General features: G+C 41.9%; 2 protein-coding genes across 8 annotated transcripts in view; both read right to left on the reverse strand.

Annotated features, from left to right (window-relative positions):
• Nucleotides 1-1,863, reverse strand: part of ARNTL2 (aryl hydrocarbon receptor nuclear translocator like 2) — a 114,107-nt gene extending 112,244 nt beyond the window's left edge. For all 3 annotated transcript variants that reach the window (XM_039240818.1, XM_039240821.1, XM_039240816.1), the window contains exon 1: nucleotides 1,776-1,863. In XM_039240818.1, the coding sequence (XP_039096749.1) occupies nucleotides 1,776-1,806 (31 nt within the window). In that variant the 5' untranslated portion in view covers nucleotides 1,807-1,863. The remainder of the gene's footprint in view (nucleotides 1-1,775) is intronic.
• An 8,784-nt stretch (nucleotides 1,864-10,647) lies between these two features.
• Nucleotides 10,648-17,673, reverse strand: part of STK38L (serine/threonine kinase 38 like) — an 80,960-nt gene continuing 73,934 nt past the window's right edge. For all 5 annotated transcript variants that reach the window (XM_039240799.1, XM_039240803.1, XM_039240801.1 and 2 more), the window contains 5 exons: nucleotides 16,945-17,062; nucleotides 16,396-16,519; nucleotides 15,100-15,195; nucleotides 11,824-11,915; nucleotides 10,648-11,719 (listed from right to left, as the gene is read on the reverse strand). In XM_039240799.1, the coding sequence (XP_039096730.1) occupies nucleotides 11,592-11,719; nucleotides 11,824-11,915; nucleotides 15,100-15,195; nucleotides 16,396-16,519; nucleotides 16,945-17,062 (558 nt within the window). In that variant the 3' untranslated portion in view covers nucleotides 10,648-11,591. The remainder of the gene's footprint in view (nucleotides 11,720-11,823; nucleotides 11,916-15,099; nucleotides 15,196-16,395; nucleotides 16,520-16,944; nucleotides 17,063-17,673) is intronic.

The raw sequence follows: 17,673 nt of genomic DNA on the forward strand, positions 1-17,673 counted from the left end.
TAGCGCCACCCACTGACACAGGAAAGAAAGGAAAGCACCGTGGCCAGTAGCCAGAGATTTGACTGCAGTTTTGTCGTTTCTCTGGCTGTGCAAGTGTGGGCCAGCCTCACCGTTCTCATCTCATCTGCAAAATGGCTATCATGCCACCGACGACACAGGGCTGCTATGAGCTAAGGAAGACATCCCTTAGGCAGTGCTTGGTATGTGACAGGACTTCAATAAATGCTGGCCCTCCCAGTCTCCATTGAAACTTTGCTACTCTTACCTACGAAGGATTAATTTTAATCATTCCCAACTGCATGTCTGGTGTTCAGCTAAAGAGCCATAAGCTATTTGCCTGAAATCTTAAGTCCAGAAGGCTTTTGTGATGAAGGCCACTCTTTGAGTGGGTGCATTTTTAGGTTTCTCCTTTTTCAGTAGAGCCCAACTATTCTTTCAACTTGGCCAATTTTAACTTGGTGGGATAATATTTTAATTAACCAGACAAGATTCGTTAATTTCACAAAGCGAATGGGAGCTGTAAATCAATAACTGTATTAAGCCAATGTTTGTGGAGCACTTACTATTTCTCAAGCACTGGGCTAAGCACTTAATATGTACTTAAATGCACTTATATCTCATTTAGTCCTAACAACCCTATAAAACAGATACTATAATTATCCCCATTTTACAGGTGAAGAAACTAAAGCTAAGGATAAATAACTTAACCCCAGTGACATGTCTGAACTCAACACCATACCTACTGCCTTCTCTTTGCAAAACAGTGCTTACCCACATCTTTATGTCATCCAGAAAGACCTCACATATTCCCGTGACAGAATATTGGATATCTCCCCGTGATCCGGATTCCCATGAACTATATAAGGTTTTCAAAAGCTCCTCTTCTCATTGCTGTACCCCAGAGAAAAATCACAACTCATTACCATATTCCAAAGGGAAAGGGCGGACTTAATCAATAGCGTCCCTGAAATCCTCTCTGCCAGTCTTCCTTTAGTCATTTCTGCGCTTTCCCTGCCTCCCTTTTGACCGAGCAGATACTTTATCATCGTCCCCGAATTGCGAGCGGCCTCCCGGAGGAGAGCGCAGAATGTTGCCGGTGTATTACTAGAGGGAGGGAAAGGACACGGCAACGCGCTCAACTCAGTTCACAAAAACTCAACTCAGATATAAAACAAAACAAACTAATCCAAATGAAGGCTTTCCTAAAGCAGTACCGGTTAAAGGGCCCCGTCTCGCTGGCGGAGGGAGAGGTGCGGAGGGCCCGCCTCCCCGCACCCCTGCCCGCCCCACGGCGGGGCAGTGTTCGAAACGGCTTTGGGGAAAGCGGGTATTTCCAGCACAGAGGATACAGGCTAGCAGGACCCGAGGTCCTTCGATGGCTGATGACAACTACGAAGGACGAAATCTAAGAAGTCCCCGCAGCAGTCCCCGCAGACGACGAAGCGGGATCGCAGCGGTCGGCGGAGGGTCCGTCTCCAGGTCACCTTCGCCAAAAGGTGCAGCCGGGGCCAAGATGGGAGGCTGCTGGCAACCCCGGACGCTCCGCACCCCCGTCTCCCCGCGAGGAGGCGCGGGACCCCGCGCAGCACCTGTGTCCCCAGGGGCCGACCTTGGTCCCGGACACAGTCGGAGGTGACGCCGGGGCGAGAAGAGCGCTCCGCCCGCGGCGCCCGGCACGTGGCGGCGCCAGCCGGCCGCTCGCCCCCCGCGCGCCGTGGGACGCCCCCCTGCGTCCGCGCCGCTCCTGCACGCGGGCCCCGCGCCCGAAGCCTCACCTCTCGTCGCAGCCTCCCCTTCCGCCGCCATCGCAGGAGCCGACCGGCCGCCTCCTTAGCCGGGAGCTGGCGGCATGGAGAGCCCGGGGCCCGCGGGCCCTGGGGAGGCGGTGCCGCCGGGGCGCGCGGCGGAGACCGCGGAGCGCGCGGCCCGGCCCCGCCTGCCTGCCGGCGGGTCTGCGCGGCGCGGCGCGGCGCGGGGCTCCCCGCCCGGGAGCGGGACCCGGCGCGGGGCGGAGTCACGGCGGCACCGCCCCCGCCCTCGGCGGCCGGAGGCCGGGAACCGAAAGGCCAGCGAGGCTGCACCTGGAGCCTTTCTGGAACCCGGCTTTTTAAAACACATTTCCACGATCCCTTTAAGATTCGTAGTCTGAGTGGGGGCGCCTGGGTGGCTTAGTCGGTTAAGCGTCCGGCTTTCGCTTAGGTCATGATCTCGCGGTTCGTGGGTTCGAGCCCCGCGTCGGGCTCTGTGCTGACTGCCAGCTCAGAGCCTGGAGCCTGTTTCAGTCTGTGACTCCCTCTCTCTCTGACCCTCCCCTGCTCACGCTGTCTCTCTCCTAGAAATAAATAAAACACTAAAAAAAAAAGATTCGTAGTCTGAGTGTTCTCAGGGTCGGAGTGGTTTCTCTTGGGGGAAAAGATAAAGGATGAAAGGAGATCATTGCAAGGTGGGGGCTCTAGGGAGTCCGGGGCGGGGTTGGGGAGGGGGGGGCGCAGCAGGAAGACAAACTTCCCCGGCACACAGAAGGGCTAGGGAAGGGCTTCGCTGCAGAGACTGGGTGCGAGGCCAGAGAGAGGGTCACGGCGGAAGCTGTTTTGGCCCCTGCAACGGTTGGGTAAGTCCAGAAGCAGGATCCTCTGGGGATCATTTGACAGCAGAGAAGATGCTGCTGCTTCTCTCCGCACCCGCGGATTCCTAGACCCGTGCCTGGGTGACAGTTTGCCTAGTAGAGGTGGGGGGTGGAGGAAAGGAACAGCAGAGAAAACACTAAAGCTTTGTATCAACCAGCCTAAACCCATTTCTTTTCCTACCTGCACGCTTCATTATAGCGTCTTAACTAGCTGCATTTGTGTCCTGAGGGCTGCTTGAAGCCAAAACAGGGCAAGGGGGTGAAACAGTGTCCAGAGCAAAAGTAGGCGGGACCAGAGGAAACTGCTGCCCTCTTAAGGGGGCCTGGGATTTTACGCTGTTGGAGGTGAAAGCCGAGGCTTACGAACTGCGCTGCCTTCAGTAATAACACAAGGCACTTCCCCAATCAAAGCCACTCTTGAAACGTCTCAATCCCAGCTTTGACTTGGAGCTCTACCTGAAATCCACCAGCTTCCACTGGCCGCTCAAAAGAAAAAGTGTGCAGAGAGCCTGGCAATTAGTTTTAAATCTGGCCCAGGTTTCCATGCATATGTTCAAACCCTGGCTTTCCGGATATATATACGCTGCCCGGAGATGGTTTACCAAGTGGGGAGGCATCCTAAGACCCAGGCATGGGTTAAATGTCACCTTAATGGGGAAGCAGAATTGTTAGGGCCCTGGTGAGAGTGTACAGTACAGACTGTATATATTGAGGACAAAACATTTTTCTCTTTGTCATCGCATGTGAGCCTCACAACAACCTTGGCGAGGTGGTCGGACAGCTGGTAACGCTGTCTTGTCAGTAGACAAGCGGAGGCTCAGAGATGAGCGTTTGGGCCAGGCTCACTCAGTAAATGGGAGAAGCCAGATTGTTAAAAGTCAGATCTTAAGAGTTCATACCATGGTATCCAGTAAGCTTGAGGGTGAATCACTGCAGTCCTCATTTCTTAGAAATGATGATTCACTTCCACCCAAAGCCTGAAAGCCAAAGAAAAGGCCCCCAGAGCCTAAATGTGACCGCAGGAGGTAATGCTCAAGGAGAACCACGGGATTCTGTGGCAGCAAATCACTATTCAAGCTTAAAGTTCATTCCCCTTAATGCTCAAGTTTAAATACTACTTGCTACTTTCTTTATGCTCTGGAGCTTTCCTTTCTAGGACTTTTTTTTTTTTTTTAAGAGTAGTTATCTCTCATAGAATAAGACGAAGGTAAAAAATCTGTACCTTAAGAAACGAATAAGATGGTAGTCTCGCATTTCCAAGCAGTGGTTTTCTAATCCTTTTTCCTTGGGCAAAATGTAGGAGAAATGATTTGAAACATAACTTGCAGAACACATGAAATATATAGCTCCTTACGGACAATGACATTTTCTCACCCAAAGCCCAGGAACAGCATTGCTCTTCTGGAATCATTGCTAATTCTAGGGTGACCTTAGTTTGTTGGTTAATTTTGCTTCACTACCAAGTACTCAGACAAGAACAGTACTGGAATTAGTAACCACTGCCTCAAAACTAAATTTCTATACTTATCAAACTCCTGATGGATTGTAACAATGTAATTTATATTTTTTGTAATGAAGTGATTTAGTTTGAGAGTTCCTTAAGACCATTTGGATATTTTAGTTGGTTCAGGACAAAAGGAATAGAAAGAAAAGAAAGGAAAAGAAAAGGAAATGAAACAAAAAAGAAAAGGACAGGAAAAGAAAAGAAAGGAAAGGAAAGGAAGGAAGGAAGAAAAATCCACCTGTTTCAGAGTATAGTTACACTGAAGCTATTTCCAATGATGCATAAATATGAAAATAACTACCCTTTAATGAGGTCCTAAGTGACTGGAGAAAATAATTACATTATTACTATTTAAAACTACCCTTGCAGGGTGCCTGGGTGGCTTAGTTAGTTAAACGTCTGCTCAGTCTGCTCAGGTCATGATCTCCCAGTTGGTAAGTTCGAGCCCTGCATTCGGGCTCTGCGCTGACAGCGTGAGGCCTGCTTGGCATCCTCTCTCTCTCCCTCTCTCTGCCCCTCCCCTCCTTGCTTTCTATCTCTCTCTCTCAAAATTAAAAACAAAAACAAAAAACTGCTATCTTTCTTCCTCGTCACCCTCCCTCCCCCACCCCCCCAGCATTCTATGGAGGGTCAATACTGGGAAAGACTCTTGGTTTTGCTAAGCGGGTTGATGAATGGGAGTGCAGCTGGTAAAACCAGGGAGGCCCAATGTGTTTAGAGGAGTAGATGGGCCCACAGTGGACGTCTGGTGTGGGGAAGATCAGCTGGAGCTTGGCTTATGAAGGGGAAAGGCAGCAGAGAAGGTAAGTGCTGGAGGGCATATTCATGAGAGAGAGAAAAGGAGCTGGTGGCAGCTGGCACAGGGAGTAGAAATTTGCGAAAGATAAAAGGGTATTAAGGGAACTTCACTGTGTAATGCAAAACCTCTTACATTCTTGCCCTGGAAAATAGCAACTTTGGTGAAGGCTACATTTCTTTTCAATGCCTTTGGAGTTGACTTATGTTCTTCTTAAAAATGAGAACATTTTGAGATCAGCCTTAGATGGAAAGTAGGGCTGCCCACAACATGCAGTTGATGCATTTGTTCACAAATATCTATAGAGCGCTACTGGAGGCCAGGCACTGACTTGTGCTTTACCCACTGTGCATCCAACATTAGATGTTCTCACAGCAGTTGGTTAGGTGGGCATTATTTCATTTAACAAGCATCCTCTTCCCAGGCCTTAGCTTAGTGCTTCCCAAAGTTGGATGTTCATGATAATGTGCACAATTTCAGACCCACCCCTAGAGATGCTGATTTAGTCGTTCTAGATCCTTGTTTCAGATAAGTACCCTACTTGATTTTGAGATGTTTTAAGTACTCTACTTCAGGAAATATTGCTTCAACTTGTCAAAACTCTATTTTCCTAAGCCTGGGCTGTGGCGAGGGTAAGTTGTATTTGTATTTCTATTAGCCAGAAGTGGGAAGTGGCAATAAACTAAAATCCTGAGAAAAATACAAAAAGGGGCAAGCATGGTTGTGCAGACAGCTCTTTATACGTGGAGTTACTTCTTAGTGTTATTTTTCCCTTAGAGATTATGTTTGTGTGTGTGTGTTGGAAGTGTCAAAAGCTGAACTAAGTTTTATGATTGCAGGTTTTGGACACTCTGAAGACAAGTGTGGTATCCCTGGCCCTTGTCAGTCCTTCTCATAACATATGGAATTGGATAGGAGTGATCTTCAAGTTCTGTTCATGATTATCTTACCCAAGAGGACAAGAAAGGAAAGGACAGTTTCCCTTTCCTGTTATGGGTTCCTCTCTTTGGAGGAGAAGTGATCCTATGTCCAAGGGTTTGATAAGGAACATTTTAATATGAACAGTAAAGCAATTGAGAGATAACACTGCAGACCTTAGCACCTCGCCTGAGGAATGTTTTGAGTTCTATTAGTCAAAGCCCCTCTACTCAAGTTAGACAAGGCATTTGAACCAAAAATAAGTAGGCCACCCCCCTCTTGGTTGGATCCTGGGAAGTACATACAGGAGCATCGCGATTACTGATATAACAGCGGGGGGGGGGGGGGGAATGGACCAATGAAGAGATGATTAGGAGCGGGGAGGGATGGCAAAAGCACTAAAGAGGCCAAACCCTGATCACTGGGCCATACATCTCTTCTGTTTGTGTGAGGTCCAGAGACCCACCCCTATGCCTGCTTCTCCAAAGGACAAGAAACCTGAGGTTGCAGTAGCTGAGTTGTGGTCAGTACTTAGAACTCCTTTTTGATGGGCCAGGAAAGATGTTAATGGATCAGCCGTCAGTTCATATGCAGCAATGGGGGAACCAGCAAGAAAATCCAGGTCCAGTGGCTTAAAGTAAGAACCATTGCTATAAAAATGTATGGCTCCCTTTTGGTGATCGTGGAGTTTGGTAAAAGAAGTTCAGTTGGTTCTGGTATCAGGTGGCCGTGGGCTTTAGGTAAGTCTCACCCTAGTACGAGGGATATGAATCCTGATTAGTTTTCAGTCAGTGGTCGGCAATGGATGGATGACATAATCATGGCCAATAAAATATGGGGGTTACATTGCTTAAAATGCTTCTAGAAAAGATTGTCCTTGATTTTAAAAAAGAGGTACAACAAGTAGTTTTTTTTTTTTAAAGTTTATCTATTTATCTTGAGAGAGAGCGAGCACATGTGAGCTGGGGAGAGACAGAGAGAGAATCCCAGGCAGGCTCTGCGCTGCTAGGGTGACACCCTGCATGGGTTTTGATCCCACCAACCATGAGATCATGACAGGAGCTGAAATCAAGAGTCAGATGCTCAAACAACTGAGCCACCCAGGTGCTTACATGTTGTAGAAAGTAGTTTCTAGGGACTCACATGTTGTAGAAAAATTTGATTGCTTAGAGCCATTTAGCCTTTCTTTAAATCAAGACCAAGGACAAAGCTAACACTACGAACAAAGCAGAAAAATGGAAAGAACCTGTGTTCTTAATACTGTTTATCAGATGCGAAATGGACTACCCTGGAAGCTCCCTATCTTGTGTCTTCATGTATAGGAGATAGTAATTTTCCTTGTTTTTGAAGCCATCTTGACTTGCATCTTCTGGTACTTGCAGTCTAATGTACCCAAAGTGACATTTCTGTCACTGGCTCCCCATGTATTTTTCTGAGATCTAGAAGCACATGAGGGAATTTGTCAATGAAGCACGCTGTATGATTTGGGGGAATAAAGGAGCACTGGACTTGGGTTCAAGAGCAATTTATTACCTGTGTTTGGGTAAGTCATGCTCAGCCTCATGTTCATCACCTATAAAATGATAATTATGTTTATTTCAGAGTAATAGTAAAAACCAAAATAAATAATGTTAGTGAAAGTACTTTGTATACAAATTTGAGTTCTTTTTATCAGAGGATGCTCTTGAAAGAAGATGCGCTTAGTCTCCAAGTTTGCTCCAACATCCACATTTTCACATTTGGTGCGTTCACTCTGTTAACAATGGCATTATTGAATGATGTAAGTCAGGAACAGTTAGGAGCACAATTGGGATTCTGACTGGCTCCCTTTGAGCTTGGCGGAAAGAGTATCATGACCACCCACAGGACAGGGTATCATGGTACCTGGGTACCTAGGCTACTTACATCACTAGTTTCCATGCTATTTTGAGGCATTTTCAATTTCAATTCTGCTTCCCAACTGATTTTGACTTAGTGAGGTAGTTGGATACAAACCTGTACAACTACCTTGATTGCTTAAACATAACACAGTTGAAACTTCAACTGTTCTTGATGTGATATTTAAGTGGAAAAGCTGCATATATTTACAAAATAGTCTTTCTTGAGTTTTGGATAACACCTGTCTCAAAACTTGAAAATAAAACCAAAACACCTCAGCAACAGAAATCTTATAAACATAGTTTTTATTCTTTTCTTACCTTCAATGAAAAAGGCCTGATGCCACCAAAACATTTTTTTTTTTGAAACTCAGTAACTAAACACAGAACTTGAGAGCCCGATGGTTATTTTTCTAGACAAATGCTGAATAATTTATACTGCTTTTAAAAAATAACGAAGATCTATTTTTATTACTCCATTTCTTCTTAAAGTAGCAATATGCCCTCAGATTTTTTTTCATAAAAATCTAAAATATATCTAGTAGTCCCAAGTATTTTGTATTTACATTTCTTCTAAGTGTTTGTTTCATTAAAACTTTTTGGAAATAAGTGCACTTCTAAAGAGAAAATAAATATGAAATAAAGACAAGAGGAAATAGTCATGGTTATAGAACAGTTGTTCTGAATGTTCTGAAACGTAACAACTCAAAGAGAACAAGTTTAGGTGCTAGGAGGTCTCTCTGCTGATTCAAATCTCAATTCATTAATGTATTGGTCATCCAAAGAAGAATCACCAGTTCTTCTAACCAGTAGATACTGCTAGATTGTCTCAAGGTTGTCTACAACAAAATACCAAAAATAAATGAACTTAAAAATATTGTTTTAAATTCACAGATGTACGCAAAGATATATAGATGTTTTAAAAACAGAAATAGGATTCTATTATAGAAATAAATGACTCTCTATCTTAAGCCTTAGCAACCAAAGAAAGTTTTGAGTATCCCACATGTTAGTTTCCATTCTACGAATAGCTTATTAAATCGGCTATATATTCCACTCAGAAAAGGTTGACTTATAAGAAATTCCTTGTTTTCAGATAGCACTATGCTCCAATAAATTTAAATATTTAAAGCTATGTTCATAAGAAAAGCATAAAAGAAAAACATAACTTGCTTTAATACAAAGGTTTTTTTTAATAAAAAAGTCCGAGTCTACATTAAATCAGGAAATCAATAAACCTGAATTATACAAGCTTTCTATATACTTAGAAAAACCAAAAACACACAGTTTATAATAAAACTCTTTAATTCAAAATAGAGTTTAATTTAAAGAAAATGTCATTATGCTCAGTTGCTTAGACCGGGTTTTGTCATTTAAATTCAATCGTTCACCTGAAATATGGTTACGTGTATAATAGAGAAAATTCAATCTCGGGGTACTTTGCAAATTATCCAGCTAATTTGCATCATGAGTCAAATTCTTAGCTTCCAAAGGGCAGACACAGTCTTTAGTTGCTTTTAGAGAGGCACTTAAGAAATGCTTTTGACGAAGAGGAAACCCCAAAGATGGTGAGTCACTCGGTCAACTCCAGGGAAGAATGAGACTCTAAACTTTCCAGAACTGCCCTTCCACTGCCAAGAAATCACAACTATTTCCAAGTTCTTCCTGCTAATAAAAATGAGGGAGATAGAAAACAAAATGCTCTACTCTTATTCAATTAAAAAGTAAACTTCATCTCTCTCTGTCAACTTGAATTAATGACATTTTTTCTATACTGGGATAGTCACTATGTTACAACTAGAGAGTGATGTAATTTCCTCCTATCTTACTCATTCACTATCACACTAGCAAAACAGTCCTTACAAAAAAAAAAAAAGGAGGGGATGAGGTGGGGTGAGAAAATCTTATAAAACTGAGAAGTTTCAGATTTTTAAAAATTAGGTGCAGTTATAATTAGAACCAGAGTTGGTCAAATTGAGATAACCCCAGAATTGTAATAGTTCTCCCCCACTCAGCCACATGATCCAAATAAGAAAAATGGAAATGAACTATCAGATGAACACATAGTAAGTGCCAAACAAATACTAGAAACAAAGAATGGATGGAAGGAAGAAGGAAGGGAGGGAGGAAGGAGGAAAGAGAAAGAACAGAGGGAAAAAACAAACAAACCCCACACCCCAGGACGGCCCTGTTGAAACACTGTGGCGCTACCTCGCAGCAATGTCGATAAAAGCTTCTGTAGATGTGCGTAATGATGCTATGCAGTTCTTCCCCATTAAGAACATGCCTACAAATAAATCGTCATTTTAGATTTTGATCACAGATAATTTATAATGGTTGTAATTGTATCTTAATAAAAAACCTCTTATCAATTAACAGTTAAGTCAAACATTAGGTCATTCTTTGATAAAATGTTTTCCTCAACTAGTACTTTTGAAACCAAAACCTCAGAGAGTCATTTTAGAATTAAAGGATTGAGCTAGAAAAGATTATTCATAGGGAAGTAGCTAAAGAATTTGATGCTGAAGGCATCCCCCCCCCCCCCCCCGTCTTCTCCTTACAACCCAAGCCCCCACCCCGCCCGCATTTACTTCCTTAATTTCACTTACATTAACCACAGGGATGTAGCTGAACATGAACAATATTGCCCTTGAATGAACTGACCTCTATCAAAGCTCTGTCGTGTCCGAATATGGCATTCCCACAGGAAAGGAAAACTCTACTCAGTGGTGAACATCCACTCTGTTCAGGATCTTTGGTACATTTGGAGTGTAAGAAAATAATGGCACAATAATACAAGTGCTATCAAAGGAAAATCTTCACCAAAAGAAACAAAAGTTAACCGGCCATGATATGTAACAACTTTCTAAAAAACCAAAGTAAGTAGCTCTTTGTTCTCCATAAGTCCATTTACATGATCAGAAGGTCGACATTTAAAAAAATAGTTTAATAAAAATACACCAGTTCTACAAGCAGCCTTCATGGTCATTTCTTAAATTCAACTCACCATAATCAAATCAAAATAATGCCATGTTCTCTTGTTAAAAAAGAAGTCCTTTTGTCACAAGAAAAGCAACTTTACACTTTATATAATACAGTACATCTCCCTATGAGTATACAGACTACGTATATAAAGGTCATCAGTACTTCTGAATGCAAAGTAACGATATTAGTGGAGTGCTTGAGTGAAGGTGTTGAACTGCCTCCTTCTTATAAACCTGTCACTCCACTGTGGAGTTTGTGAAATGACATGATGATAAACTCTTTTTTTTCTTTTTTAAGGAACCAGTGTATTTCCTTTCTAAAATTTCTTAAAACCATTACAGAAATTGCCTTCAGATATATTCATTCTACGTTATGTCCAAACCAACAGGGCAAGTTTTCGAACACCAACTATGGAAGATGGCTTTTTCAGTGTGTGATTATCTAGACCCATAAGATCTGCAGTAGGACAGCGATACCGTGGTGTTACCTACACGTCAGCCTATGCTGCTTTCAATGATATGTTTCTCCTGAATTGGTTAGAGGTGTTACAGTACAAAAGCCACAGCACACACAGGCAGAATGGACCTCAATACGCATGTAGGCAGTGCAGTTACAGAGGGATGTACACTTCTTTTATTCCAGTACCTTCGTATAATAAAGTTAACAAAAAATAATAAAATATTAAAAAAAAAAAAAAAAAAGCCAGCTGGCACTGCCAACCAATTCCTGTAGTAGTCTCAGAAATCCTAATCCGGTAGAATTTCCTCTTGTGCTCGGAGGCACCACTGTCTTCGGGAGTTTTTCAGTGTCTTGTTATCTACGCCAAGCAAGCCTGGTGATGCAGCTACCTGAGTTCTCTTGGTTGTGGGCGAATGTGATCTGCGTTCATAATTTCCCAGCTTTCATGTAGGTGGGGATAGAGCCGCGCTGAGTCAACCCTTCAAACCTTTTATAGGTATAATTGAGAAAAACCCAGTCTTTGGATTTGTAGTCCGGCTCTGTGGTGTTTGGCACTAGAAAGATAGAAAAATGAACCAAGAGCAAAGGAATTTCATTAGTGAAAATGGCAGCACCCTCATAAACTATTAATAGTGTTAGTTGTGTTATGGTGTCTTACCTGGTTGTAAAATATCAGATTCGGGAAAGTCATCAAAATTTGAAGTATCATCAATGCTTTTGATTTCTATAGGGATTGCTGCTGGCCTTTCCCTATAAAAAAGTATAGAGTAGCATGGTAAATTTTCCTGAACTCTTGATTTTCCAAAACTTAACTCTACTTGCAAATTCTGCACGCTATTCTGTGGATATCAGAAAAGCCAAGGAAATTTATGGTGGCCTTGAACAGTGTTAAATGGATTTCATAGTTAAGTATAGTAAAAAATTACCATTTACTTGGAGTTTTTATATCTTTGTATCCAGTCTTTCTCATGCTGGGTTTTTTTGGGTTTTTTTTGGTAAGCAGAAAAATAAGAGTTAAAGAAAGGGAAAGTTAGAACAGAAGAGATTGTGTTCAAATGATTTTATAATTGTATAAAATATGCTGGATATTGTGGGTACTGGATTCAATCTAAGTAACTCAGGAATAGACTTCTTCTAGTAGAAGATCCATACATTAAAAGTCATGGGTAGAGGGGGGCACCTGGCTGGTTCAGTCAGTGGAGCATGTGACTCTTGATCTTGGGATCATGAGTTCGAGCCCCATGATGGGTGTAGAGATTACTTTAAAAAAAAAGATATTTGAAAAAAAAAAAAAACACCTTTTGGGAAATTAAGGTGCTCATAGAGTCAAAGGACTATATATTTGTGATGAAATCTAAATCCAAAACCTTGTCATATAAATTTTAAGGGAATCAGGGACATTAGGTTAAAAAAAATCAGTCATGAAAATGCCTTGTCATGCTAAACATGTTTAAGTATAGAAATAGTTGAAAGAAGCTATCTATTTCTATCGCTTCGGTTTTTTTGAACAAACACCTCCCTGGATGTATTAGGTGATAAGTTAACAAAGCCTGTTATGTAAAAATATGTATTTTCCCCAAATCATTCCAACTTATTTATACTTAATGTGGTGAGTTAGTAAATTTACATTAGTGAAAAGAACCATAGACTTTGGTGTCTTAAGAGCTAATCTCTTGTCATTAACTAGCTGCATGACCTTAGGCAGACAAGTCCCTGCTCTACAACAATTTCCTTATGTCAAAGCAAGAGATTGGACTACGGGTCTCTCTACGTGTCCTTCCAACTGTAAAGAGCGGGGAGGCCTAGTTCTGCTCAAGTTGATGAGGCAGACACAGTATATGCAGCACAGCAGTGAGGAAGAGCCAGGACCCCGAAATCAAACTGCCCGTGTCCAACTCTGGTTAGGAAATTCTCACAAGAGTACTACCTGTGGCACTGTAGGCAAATTACCACTCCATGCCTTAGTTTCCTCATTTGTAAAATAAACACGATAATAATAGTACCTATTTTATAAGATTTACTATGAGGATAAGATTAAAAGTGCCCAAAAGTTAACAACTCAGGAAACAACAGATGCTGGCAAGGATGTGGAGAAACGGGCACCCTCCTACACTGTTGGTGGGAATGTAAACTGGTGCAGCCCCTCTGGAAAACAGTGTGGAGGTTCCTCAGGAAACTAACAATAGAACTCCCCTATGACCCAGCACTAGCACTGCTAGGAATTGACCCAAGGGATACAGAAATGCTGATGCATAGGAGCACATGCACCCCAATGTTCATAGCAGCACTCTCCACAATAGCTAAAACATGGAAAGAGTCTAAGTGTCCATCCACAGACGAATGGATCAAGAAGATGTGGTTTATCTATACCATGGAATACTACATGGCAATGAGAAAGAATGAAATCTGGCCATGTGTAGCAACATGGATGGACCTTGAGGGTGTTACGCTGAGTGAAATAAGTCAGGCAGAGAAGGACAGATACCATATGTTTTCACTCATATGTGGATCTTGTGAAAGTTAACAGAAGATCATGGGGGATGGGGAAAAAATAGTTACAAACAGAGGGAGGGAGGCAAACCATAAGAGGCTCTTAAATACAGAGAACAAACTGAGAGTTGATGGGAGGGGTGGGGGAGAGGGGAAAACGGGCAATGGGCCCTGAGGAAGGCACTTGTTGGGATGAGCACTGGGTGTTGTATGTAAGCGATGAACCACGGGAATCTACCCCAAAACCAAGAGCGCACTGTACACGCTGTATTTAGCTGACTTGACAATAAATTCTATTTAAAAAAAGATTAAAAAAGAACATAAGTACTTGGAATAGTGCGGGACATACAATAAATGATAAAAAAAACCCTTAGTTATTATTACAAGAGGTAGAGTGCCTAGCACACGGTCGGAGCTCCGGTGAAGATCTGCATGGAGGCAGTGACACAGAAGCTGTCGCGAGAGATGAAGAGGAGCTGGCCAGGCAGGGCAGTACGACAGGAAGGGGCAGAGAGAAGAGCATTTCAGCGGAATGAAGAGCTGCTGACAAGGCCCTGAGGTGGGGGGAGTGGGGAACAGCGAGACGCCACCGCTACAGATGAGGGGAGAGCCGCGCCCCGCAGTTCTGAAAGCAGGGAAGGACCCTGAATTTTATTCTCAGTGCAAAGGGAAGGAAGAGAGCAGCATGATCAGATTTCTGTTCCTAAACTGTCAGTGTGTGGAGAACGGTCCAGAATTACTGAAGGTGGTTTGGCCATTAACCGAATAAAGGACAAAGCTTACAATTAACAATACCAGCAAATTCCTTTTTAATGTTTGTTTATTTTTGAGAGAGAGAAAGAGAGCGAGCGAGCATACACGAGAGGAAGAGGGCTGTCAGCACAGAGCCGGATGTGGGGCTCAAACCCACCAATGGTGAGACCATGACCTGAGCCAAAGTCAGACGCTTAATCGACTGAGCCACCCAGGCGCCCCTACTACAAGCAAATTCTTAAAAGTTACTTGCATCATTTCACTTTTCCCCACAATGTTTAAAAAAGGCACTGTATCTTCTTATAACTTCATAAAGAAAATGGTATAGTAGAGAGATGTAATGTGATGTAATAGCACAAAAACGAGGGGCTGTGGTATGAAATACAACATCTCTGTTGTGCTCACATCAGCCTGCATCACGTTACTCTGAATATAAAAGTTGAAAGAGATGCAAAACACATGGTTTTCCCCGTAAAGTGGACATTAGGTAAAATGAGACATTTAGCTATCGCCAGTATAGTCTTGCTCCACATTATCCAGAAAACACTGATTTAATAACATTATACCAGTGCTACCTCTTGTATTTAATCTAGTAGAACCAAAGACAAGGTGACTGCTAAATCCGGCTAAAAGAACCCACAAAAACCCTGTTTTTACTTCAACCTCTCCCATTCACAGCCTAAGAACATACCTGATGTGCCCCCAGTCTACACCTTCAAAAAAAGGATGACCTTTTATTTCTTCTACTCCACTATTTCCAATTCTGTTTTCAGAATCAATACAAAATCTACAAAATGGAAACAGAGAAATGATGATATGCAAAATACAGCTAAAGTACTCTATTTGCATTTTTTAAACACTTCATTTTTTTTCTCGGTTTATTGAAGTTAGCTCTGTTTATTGTGGGAAGTGTGGGAAAAAATAGAAATCCTCTGTAATTGCACTGTACAGTGATAACTTATTATAAACAGTGTGTAGCCATTTCCTTTCAGTCTTCTATTACAGTTTTTAAAATACATGTTAGTATAGTACTGTTTTAGAGCTTTTTTTTTCATTTAATACAGTGAGAAAACTTCCCCACACCATTAAATGTTTTTCTATAACTTCATTTTCTCAAATTTATATATAGAAATATGACACTTTATTTAGCTAGTCCACTATTATTGAACACTTCGATGGTTTTCAAATTTTCATTACTAAGAACCTATCATGATAAACATATTCTACCTAAATTTTTATATATACATCATCTGCATAAGCAAAATTCTTAGAATTACTGGGTCAAAGGTCATATACAGTTGAAAGATTTCTTAATAATGTGCTGTCAATTAGCTGTCGTTGTACGTTGTCCCAATTTATATTCCTTGCAGCCATTCACAACAATCCCAAATACTTCATCTTAGCTGAGAAAACGGAATGAAATCCTGTGCTTAGTAACAATTTCACATATAGACCTGTGATATAAACTAGCAATTTTCTTTCCCTTTTCTCTTTAATGAGAGAGGGTCACTGTATTCCAACAGGAGTGACCTTTCAAACAATACAAGACCTCCTCCCTCTTCTTTTTTTTTTTTTTTTAAGTTTACTTATTTATTTTGAGAGAGGGGATGAGCCCACGCTGGGAGGGCCTGAGAGAGGGAGAGAAAGAATCACCAGCAGGATCCACGCTCTCAGTGTAGAGCTCAGCTCAGGGCTCAATCCCACAACTCGGGGCTCAGTCAGACCTGAGCCAAAATCAAGTTTACCTACTGAGTCACACAGGCACCCCACCCCTTTCCTCTTCTTAACTCTTACTGTTTTTGCTTCATACTTCCTTTTAATTGTTCGCAGTTTTGTTTTTTTTTTAACCTTTTCTTTATTGATCTCTTTGACTATACAGATCAATGGTGGTCCCTTTCTTCCCACAAGAGTAAAATGGGATTTAATCTTTTAGGTACCTGTGATGATTTAAAATCTGACAAACTCCTCTAGGGAATTAATCACTAACCTAAGAATTAAGTCCTTGGCTTTCTCAGATATAGGAACCTCTGGAGGAAATACCAAAGTTTCTTTCCAGTTCATCACTTTTCTATATGTTTCTTGAGGAGTTTCAGAGCAGAAAGGTGGATATCCTACATATGAGAGAAAACAAAAATTTTATCAGTTTTCATAATCAAATATGCTATACCTACTACATATGTGCCACAAGAAACACAGTCACCCTAAGTGCTCCATTCAACAATAAAAAAATGTCCCCATTCATCAACTTGTAATCAAATTGCTAAAAAAGGCAATAAAATTAAGAATTTAAAGCACTGCTCCCTTTACCTGAAAGGCCATGCAGATATAATTTTGATACAGAGGAGTTCTGGTTAAATCCCTCTTCCTGAATCCCTACAGAGCTCATTGGTATTTATTGTGTATTTAATACTGGGGGGTGTCAAAAATTGGTTTAAAAGAGTTCAGATATTTTAGCCTATGATATCAGCAATATGTTTAATCAGGGGCACTCACAGAAAGTTATATAGTATGTACATAAGCAGATGAGAAAACATACCTATTAGCATTTCATACATAATCACTCCCAAAGACCACCAGTCACACAATTTGTTGTAACCAGTCTGCATAAATACTTCCGGAGCAATGTAATCTGGCGTCCCAACTGTGGAATATGCCTGCAAAGGGAGAGCTTATCAAACGAGCATGCTTAAATATTTTTTGAAAGATCTAGGAATGGTGCACTACTGGAAAAAGCAACATGTACAGAAGCTAATTTTTCATTTAATATTTATTTTGCATGTTTATCATGTAGACAGCTTAGTGATAGGAACGAAATCAGAGAAAATGTTATTTAAGATATGATATCTGTCCTCCCAAGAAGCTCAACGAAGTTACTGATATAGTTAGCCCTAAATCCTGTGGCAACTAATAAAGGGAGGGCTCACTAAAGTAGGCGTGGGATACTAGAAGGTAGAGCTATACTACCCGCTGTCAATTACAGGAGGGACTGTCAATTACAGACCCCATCAGAAGAATCATCAACAGGGAAAGAATCTTCAACCACAGCCCTAACAGTGAAAGATGCACACTATATCTCCTATGAGAAAACTTCCCCTGCAACTCAGCTAAGGAGAAACCTTCAGCACCCCGAACTCTTGCTGTTCTCCAATGGACTTCTGCTCAAAACAATGCCTTCCAAATCCTCCTTCTTCCCTTAAAATACCATTCCTTTTCTTTGTTGGACTTGCCAATGCTTTTGCCATAGCTTGTATGCCTTGAATTGCAA

Source organism: Hyaena hyaena, unplaced genomic scaffold, assembly GCF_003009895.1.
Source record: "Hyaena hyaena isolate Hyena2069 unplaced genomic scaffold, ASM300989v1 scaffold_182, whole genome shotgun sequence".
NCBI lineage: Eukaryota > Metazoa > Chordata > Mammalia > Carnivora > Hyaenidae > Hyaena > Hyaena hyaena.